This window comes from Equus quagga, unplaced genomic scaffold (genome assembly GCF_021613505.1).
Source record: "Equus quagga isolate Etosha38 unplaced genomic scaffold, UCLA_HA_Equagga_1.0 HiC_scaffold_16435_RagTag, whole genome shotgun sequence".
Lineage (NCBI taxonomy): Eukaryota > Metazoa > Chordata > Mammalia > Perissodactyla > Equidae > Equus > Equus quagga.
This window is the reverse complement of record NW_025792807.1, coordinates 3,743-12,251: the sequence shown is the minus strand read 5'-3', so window position 1 is coordinate 12,251 and position 8,509 is coordinate 3,743. Positions and strand designations below refer to the sequence as shown.

Sequence of the window (8,509 nt, the reverse complement as noted above, 5' to 3'; positions counted from 1 at the left end):
GGGCCCGGCACAACTCTGATCTCACTCATCTTTTGATTCCTCTGGGAGGGCTGAGGTCTGATGGCTTCTACTCCAAGGGGACAGGAGTGAAAGAGAGCTGTGGGTGGGGTCCCAGAGCCCCTGGGAACCAGAGGGGAGGCTGGCTTGAGCTGTTCCCTAGCGACCCATCCCCACCACAGTCCCGCCTCCCTCCGCTTCCCCTTCTCCATATCCACCCCTTCTGACCACCACCAGCAGGCCCAGAAGAGGAGGGGTGTTAGCGAGCCGCTCACACATCGGCCTCAGTCCTCAGTCCACTTGCACAAGGGCGTGGAGGGCTGGGCTGGACTGTGTCCAGGCTCTTTGCGAGAAGAGTGGCAGTGGGAAGAAGAGACTCACACAAACCCCGTGTTCCACCTGCTGGATGAGCAGGCCTGCCACTGCCAGGATGGCCACACAGGAGTCAGCGCCGGGGTGGGATTCCCCCCTGGTGGAAAGGGGCAGGCATAGGGCCCAGACCCAAAGCAGGGTGCCTTGGGAGGACAGTGTGGAAGTGACGGCCAGGCCTCTGGCTCTGTGGCCCAACTGCTTCCGCCCATACCACGTCTTCTATGGTGGGAACCTGGCTGGACCCAATGCAGGATTTCTGGGAGCCCACGCCCTTTCCCTCTTTCAGGATGCGGCTGGCCTCTCCGCGTGTCATCTGGCCTGGGTCGCACCTGGGAGGCCCTGCCTACCTTCCCCAGGTCCAGCTGCAACATCTGGGGCCCAGGAGGGCAGAGCTGGAAGGTGAGGGGACTGCAGTCTGGGAAGACTGTCTGCGGTGGGGTTCATGGGCTGGGGTTCCCTTCAAGACAGCGGAGTCTCTCCTGTCTTGTAAAGTCGGGTACGTAGGTGAAACTTTCTCTTTCTCCTGCTGCAGCGCCAGTTCCAGAGCTCCTGCCGGCTCTAGAGCCAGAGCAAGGGCCAGCTCCGGGGCCAGAGGCAGCTCCAGCTGTAGTTCCACCGTCCGCGCCGGAGCTGGAGGCAGCCTCACCACCGGCAGCCTCACCTCCAGCAGCCTCACCTCCATCGGCCTCTCCAGGGCCGGAGCGAGGGCCATCAGCTTCAGCCCCAGTGCCAGCTTCTGAGCTGGAGCAAGATGCGCCATTGACTTTTGGACGAACTCTGCCTCCAGCTGCCGAAGTCACCGCAGAAGTGAGCGCCGAGCTGAGAGAGGAGAGGCCTAAGCTGCTGGACTTCCCTCCGAAGCTGGTGGCCGAGCAGCTGACGCGGATGGATGCGGTGAGCAGCGGGGCTCTTGGGCTAGGTGGGGCCCGCCTTGGTGGGCCATCAGCTGCCCCAGACCTCCTGTTCCCTCAGCCGCAATCCAACGATGTGGGTGCAAGTCACAGCTCCCCCACTTACCCACCGGGTGACCTGGGCCACCTTCTGGCCCCCAAGTCTTGCTGTCCCCACATGGACAGTAGAGAGCACACTAAGGGCACCTGCTGGGCAGAGTGGCTGTGCAGATGGAGGAGGTCGAACAGAGAGGAAGCGGGGCAGAGAATAGCCCTCTGGTGGGGGAGGGAAGCTCACTGGAGTGCTGCCAAGTCCTGGGTCACTCACCCATCGGCCCAGGAGGCCTCAACAGCCTCCGTACTTATTAGACACCTAGTGCGTCCTTACCTACACGGCAGACAGGCAAACAAAGCCCACGGTTGTTGCTGCCTCGGGGGAACGTGCATCTGAAAGGGGAGTGGGACCAGAGGGTGATGGGAACGGGTGGAAGATGCCCCTTGAGATGGGCAGGTGTGAGCCGTGTTCTGGTGCTTGGGGGAAGCAAGACTGGGCTGCGAGCCAATGGGACTTCTCTTCCCCGCCCCTATTGGGTCCTCGGTCATCCTGCGCTGGGCGGCCTCAGTGGACACAGACAAAACCCAGAGACTCCCAGAAGCTTCAGGCCACCTCCTCAGGTTCCTGAGCTGCAGCTGACCAGTGCCTCCTGCCTGGGGCTGCGGGGGCCTGCAGACTCTGAGCTCGGGTGTGGCAGGGTCAGGTGACAGTCCCCATCCTCCCCAGGAGCTGTTCAAGAAGGTGGAGCCCCGCCACTGCCTGGGTTTTGTGTGGTGCCAGCGGCCCAATGGGAGCAAGGAGTACCTGGCTCCCACCGTTGGGGCCACTATCAACCAGTTTCTTCACGTGTCCCGCTGTGTCATCACGACGTGCCTTGGGGACCTCAGCATGACGGCCCAGGACAGGGCCAGAGTCGTCGAGCTGTGGATTCAGGTGGCCAAGGTAAGTAGTGGCAGGGCCCAGGGAGCCCCTCCCTGGAGTCAGGGGGACTGCCCCTTCTCCTCTCGCAGCTTTCAGCCTTGAAGTCGGTGGCCTGGGCCTCGGCAAAGTCCTAGGCCCCTTGCTGCCAAGGGCCTGCTGACCTTGAGTGCTGGTCCCAGTGGTGGGAAGCTCCCTTCCCGCCCTGGGTTGAGCTAAAATCTTCCTGCCCGCGAGCGTTACTCATCAGCTCCCAGGTGTGCCCTCCCTCGCTTCCCTGGGCATCTGCCTCATCCAGGACAGCAGAAGCCCATGAGGGGACACAAGCCAGAGGAAGCAGGGCTCCAGCCCGCCGTCGCAGCTCATTCCCTTCCCTTCCTCAGGAGTGCCGAGTCCTTGGAAATTATGCGTCCCTGCGTGCCATCGTGTCTGCTCTGCAGAGCCCCTCCATCAGCCGTCTGCAAAAGACATGGGGACGAGTTGCCAGGTGGGTAGGCCGTGCTCCATCCAAGCACCACCAGGGCGGACCAGACATCCCCCGTACGACTGCCATGGACCCCTCATTCAGCTAGGACCATCTGGGAGGCAGCGGACCCTAGGGATGGGGACTGGCCTCCTTTCTCGGGTCTCTGAGACTCTCTGAGACCTTAGGCAGTGGTTCTGCTTCAGGAGTCAGGTTCCCCCCTTGGCACATCCTGGACTGAGCCACACTGGAGATTTCCAAGGGTGTACTTCGCAGCAACGGAGCCCTCATCGGCAACCAACACTGTTAGAAACAATGTGCTCAGTCGGAGTGGGAATGGAGGCCCCAGGTGACCACAGGAGAGCCTCCACCCGAGTCCCACGGTGACCTCAGAGCTCCGAAGAACCCAGGGAAAACCCTCGTCCAGGCCCCAGGCCCTTTGAACCTTCCGGGTTCTCAACAAAAGGCATTTCGCCTTCAACCGCCCCGGGTTTTCTTTCCTTCTTTCCTCTCCCCTCAGGAAGAGCTCTCGAAAATTGAAGAGGTTCATCAAAGACCAGTGGGTGAGCAGGAGGCAGCTGGTGAAGGTAAGACGGAGGCTGCGCATCTGGAAGGAGGGGGAGCGAGAGGGGAGGGGACCCGGCAGGATGAGCTTTGGTTCTCCTGTCACGTGAAGTTGGTCAGGAAAAGATGGACAGGAAGAGGGATGTGCTAGCTCCATGGGCAGGTGGGGGCAGTTTGGGACAGGAGGCCAGGGGCATGGGATAGAATGGTGCGGGCTGGACTGTTCCAGGAGGCTGAGGACCTGGCAGAAGGTGCCGGTGTCTGGCTTCCATGCTGCTCCATCAGCTGCCCTTCATCTTCCTCCTGGCCACTGGCTGGAGCGAGTGGGCGGGCTTCCTCTCTTCCGAAGGCAGCCCAGTCTGTGCTCAGGAAGCCAGGGCCCCACTGCTCCTTCTGTCTTCACTGTGCCTCGCAAGAAGGGCACCCTGCCTGCCTGAGGGATGGGCACTGCCGGATCCCACGGGCCGGGGGCACTCAGGGGCTTCCCAGCCTTGGGACGGACACTGGACCTGGGACAGATCTGTGTCCCCTCTGTGACTCCCCACTCTGGCCCCTAAAGTGGGCGCTGCAGACAGTCCCAGTGGGATGCTCACCCAGGTCCTTGTTGGCGATGACATGTGCCCCGGAGGGCAAGGGCAAGTGCCCAGGGAACTGACGGCTTCTTCAGGGATCCTTCCTGCCCAGACGTCAGAAGTTTCCTCGTAAAACAGAAAGCAAATGCCACCCCGCAGTGCCCTGGTCGCCCCCTCCCCTGCGAGTCAGACGTGGCATTCGGGGTCCCCATCCTGAGCGGATGAAGAAAGAATTCTGTGCAGGGGAACTCCCTGAGGGGATCCTAGGGAGCTGAGGGCTTTAGCAAGGCCTTGGCCTCGGCCTGGGATCAGAGACTCCCGGGGGTTGGGGCTGGCAGAAGCCACTTGACCAGGCCTCCTGAGACACCTCATCTCCCTCCATCCATGGCTCGGCCCAGCTGGGGGCCCGAACACAGCCTGAGACTCCCGAGGACAGCACTGTGGTCAGCGGCTGGGCAGAGGGTGGTGTGAAGGCAGAGGAGACAGGGCCTGTGGCTGGGAGGGGGAGCAGCCTCTCCTCTGGGGCCCCCTGAGCAAGTCCCTGCCCCTCTGTGGGCCTTGGTCTCCTCATCTGGGAGCCAGAGGGAGATGAGCCGCGGCGCAGGCCTCACAGTGGGTGACGAGGTTCAAGGGTGGGGAGGAATGTGGGGAGCTTGGACCTGGCTCCAAAGGCAGGCTTGAGCGGAGAGCAGTGATGACGGTCAGATGACGCTTGGGCCTCAGGAGACTGTGGGAGGCAGACAGAGTTCCTCAAACTTTCCGGACGAGGTAACAGGTTCAGGGAGGCCTGGGCGGGCCCAAGGTCACACAGGAGTGAGTGTTGGAGTTGGGATGGCTCTGGAATCAGAGCACCCTGGAGGTGGGAGCCGCAGGGGCACCAGGTGACTGGGGCCACATGTCCAGGGTCCCCGATCTGGGAGGGGTCTGGGAGGACTCTTGGAGGGCAGCATCGGCTCACTGGCCCTGTCAACACCCTGGCAGGAGGCGACCTCTATGTTGACCAGCCTGGAGGCGGGCCCCATAGGTGCCCAGAAGGTAAGGGTGCCTGTGGAGGAGGGGCCCAGGAGTCGCAGGAGAGGGGACTCCCCTTCCTATCCGGAGGTCTCTACCAGCAGAGAGGGAGCCTTTCTCCTCCAGCCCTGCTCCTGGTGCCACAGACCTGAAATGCCTGCATTGGAAGTGACCAGGAGGAGGCCTGGAACGGATGGGCGCACAACGGATTTGGGACAGGGAGGGGCGGGGACCCCGTACCCTGGGTTTAGCCAGAGCCGGCTGCTGGGAGGTGCCTGGAGGAGTTTGGGGTTCCTGGAGGAGAGAAGAGGAGGAAATTGGGGGGAGGCCGCCTAGGTGGGCAGCTTGGGCTGGGCAGGAGGCTGGGGTGAGGAGTGGAGGAGAGGTCTTTGACGGCTCCTGAGAGCGGGATCTCATCACCATCTCCACCCCGCTGGCACAGGGGCTCGTCCCCTTCCTTGGCACATTCCTCAATTACCTGCTGCTGCTGGACACCAACATGGAGGATTACCTGGAGGTGAGTGAGCCTGGAGGTGGGGCTGGGGATCAGGATTCGGAGATTTGGGAGGAGAGACTTGCACTGAGGCCTGAGCTCGCAACCCTTGGCAAAGTCCTCTCGTGAGGGCCTCACAGCCACCCCGGGAGCTGGGTGTCATGCCCATCTCAGTGATGAGTGAATATAGGATCCAGGTGAGCCGCCAGTCCAGGCTGCCTGACTGCGGAGCTGCTGGAGGGTGTGTCTGAGCTGGACTCAGCCTCTCCCTCAGGCCCCGCCCCTGCAGGGAGTGAAGCCAGGCCCCTCCAAGGCAGGAAGCACACGAGTGGCTGAGCATCCCTTGCTGCCCAAGGCCTCAGTCTGTCTGTCTGTCAGAGAGGGCTGTCTTAGAATGTCCCTGAGCCATAGCCCCGTGGCCTCCTTGCTCTGGAGCTCAGAGTCTTGCCTGGGACCCATTCCCGTTTCTGGTAGCGCCTGCTCCCTGGTCGACCCTGCTGGTAGTGCAACCTGAGACAGGGTGGAGATGGGAGCTAGCTATGGGCTAAGGGGGCTGTTGCTCATGGACTTTGGCTCTCTGCCTTCCAGGGAAATGAGATCAATTACAAGAAAAGGAGTGAGGTGAGCAGCTGTGGCCTCCCCGTGCGGAGGGTGGGGCTGTGGCAATCAGAGACTCCTCCGGGGAAGACCTTCTCTGGCCCGATGCCTTGGGCCTTGCTTTTCTTGGGAGAGTTCGGCACCCAGAGCTGGGAAAGCCGTCCCATTGGTGCGTGGGGGAAGGGGCTGGCACCAAGGACACCTTCCTGCAGGAGGAGCTATTTCAAGCCAACTGTGAGAACGAGCAAGTCCTGCACGGAATTGGAGGGAAGGAGGGTTCCCATGTGAGCCAAGACCCCAGACCAGCTCCTTGACCCTCTTCTCACCTGTCTGAGTCCCCAGCACGGTCCCCCACCCAGGCCCTGTCTGCATCATGTCCTTTCTCCCAGGAATTCAAAGTCACCCAGCAGATCTTCCTGCTCCAGGAGGCAGTCCATCTTTACCACATTGAGGCGGAGGAGCGATTTGGGGCCTGGTTCGAGGCCATGGAGCCCCTCAGCGAGGATGAGAGGTGAGGCGGGGCAGGAGTTGGTGAGGGCAAGGCGGACTCTCTCTGATGGCCAGCTCCAGGGAGCCCGTGCCCGTGGCTTCCGGGTCAGTCCCGGGGCTTGTCGCATGGTCCCCCGTGGGGCCCTGGGACTCCAACTGCTGGCCGTCTCTGGGAGGGTCACCTGAGGTGTGGCTCCCGGTAGCTGAAAAGTCCACTCTGTCCTTTAGCTACAGCCTGTCCTGCCACCTGGAGCCCCCACAGGAGAGGGCCGGCAAGATGCGCCGGTTTTTCCTGCCCAAGAAGAACCGGGCATCTCTCAGCTCAGGGCTCGGTGAGTGTCCAGACAGGCAGTGATTGAAGCCAGGGGCTCAGGAAAGCTTCAGGCTAAGCACGGGCCCAGGGAGACGGACAGCCGGCACGGGGATCCCAGCTCCACTGCTGACCAGGCCTGTGAGGGACAATTCCCTTGACCTTTGTGGGACTCAGCTTCCTCTTCTGTGAAATGGGTGAAGCGAAATGCCAGCTCCCATGTCAGGGACAATGGGGTAGTGTTGACTGAACACTCAGGACAAGGTTTGGAGCAGAATGCAGGGGGGCTGAGGTGTTGGGCTGGGATACTGGTGTGACCCCCCAATCATCAGTGTCTTCTCTTCAGTCACCAGACCCCTGACGCAGAACCCAGCAACAGTGGCAGATCCCGGTCCTTCCAACAGCTCGAGTGCAGCCTGCTCTTCAGCGGCGGGGACACAGCTGGGAAACACGCGGGGCCCCAGGCCGGCTCCTCCCATGCTGATGGGGAGAAGAACATTCTAAGCCTTTTCCTGGGACCCCTGGAACCCAAGAGGGAGGGGACGACCCCACCCCACATGCCTGGCATCTCCACCCCAGCGCCTGTTTACCACTTGGGAAGGGGCCGTATTTCTTTGGTGTTAATAGTTAGTGCTAGTTTTGAATTTGATGTTAAAATCCTGTTTCGGTTCCAGCCTGCGAGTCATGGTCTGGTTCTTGCCCCTCCTGTGCTCGTGTCAAGGAGACACAGACTCTCGCGTTCCTCCTGGAATGAAGAAATCTTGCAGGGTCTCGGCTTATTGTATGTGAGAGAAGGGAGAAGGGCCAGGCCCCTCCCTGGATACTGAAGGACACCTCCGCGCCCCCCTTACTCAGAGGACGGGTTCATTTCAGTATGTTTCACGTGGGCCAGGAGCAGAGACAGCACCCAGAACTCCTGGCATTTAGAGGGTGGAGGTACTTTCACAGGCAGAGCAACAACCACTGGAATGCGGGTGTCTCTAAAATGGCACGGGCCAGCACCACGCCCTGCCCCAGGACAGTGGCTGCTTTTCCACCCCTTTGGAGGAGAGGCCACGTTTTCGGCTTCTCTTGTGGAGGTTCCTCTTCACCAGATGTTAGGAACTTGTCGTTTTCTAATCAGGCTCTGGACAGCAGCAGCTCTAAGTGCAGAGAACGATGTAAAAGCTCAAAACGTGCATGTGGAGGGTCAAGGCCGGAGAAGGTCATGTGCAGATGGACTAAGGGCAGGCAGGACCCTCCCTCCCCTGGCCCCTCTGGGGGCTCCATGTTCACCCTTCACCTGGATTGGAATCCTCTGGGATCCCGGTCCACGGCTCTGAATTCCTTTCCCTGCAAGTTTGGTATCCAGGGGGACAGGTCTGTGATGCAGCTTTGAAGGCTGCATCTGGGCTTCTTTCCCGAGGATCACTGCTCCTTGTCCACCAGGATTTCCTGCCTCCGTGCACTTCCTTCTACAATTCTTGGAAGGGCAGAAATTCCCTCGAATGCCTCGGCCTCTCTGTCCCGTACCTCGTGGCCACTCCTCCCTGGCAGGGTCTGACGGATCACGGGTGGACTCCGCTTTGCAAACATAAGAGACCATAATCCTGGCCAAAGAATGACCTATACTCTCCCTCTCTGGGCCCCTGTGGTTCTGAGGTGTGTGGTCTCAGGCAATCACCTGTTCACACACTCAGGCATCTTGTTTCTGACTCATCCTAACGGGGCAGGAGGACCTGAGCCTATAAACCATGCAGCCCCTCGGAGGGCTGTGTTCTCTTGCCCAGCCTTATGCT

General features: G+C 61.0%; 1 protein-coding gene across 5 annotated transcripts; it reads left to right on the top strand.

The window, feature by feature from the left end:
* The first annotated feature begins 6 nt into the window (after positions 1 to 6).
* LOC124232012 (ral guanine nucleotide dissociation stimulator-like) lies at positions 7 to 7,226 on the top strand. Of its 5 annotated transcripts, none has more exons than XR_006886744.1 (6): positions 7 to 768; positions 902 to 1,263; positions 2,041 to 2,256; positions 2,616 to 2,719; positions 3,216 to 5,359; positions 7,078 to 7,198. XR_006886744.1 is itself a non-coding variant. In XM_046649006.1 (6 exons), the coding sequence occupies exons 1-6, from the start codon at positions 591 to 593 to the stop codon at positions 7,090 to 7,092; spliced, it is 942 nt and encodes a 313-aa protein (XP_046504962.1). In that variant the 5' UTR covers positions 7 to 590; the 3' UTR covers positions 7,093 to 7,226. The 5 variants fall into 5 exon arrangements, 2 of the variants coding, with proteins under 2 accessions (XP_046504962.1, XP_046504961.1); XR_006886745.1 differs by lacking the exon at positions 7,078 to 7,198 and adding an exon at positions 6,650 to 6,669; XR_006886743.1 differs by lacking the exon at positions 7,078 to 7,198 and adding an exon at positions 6,322 to 6,448.
* The last annotated feature ends 1,283 nt before the right edge of the window (positions 7,227 to 8,509 follow it).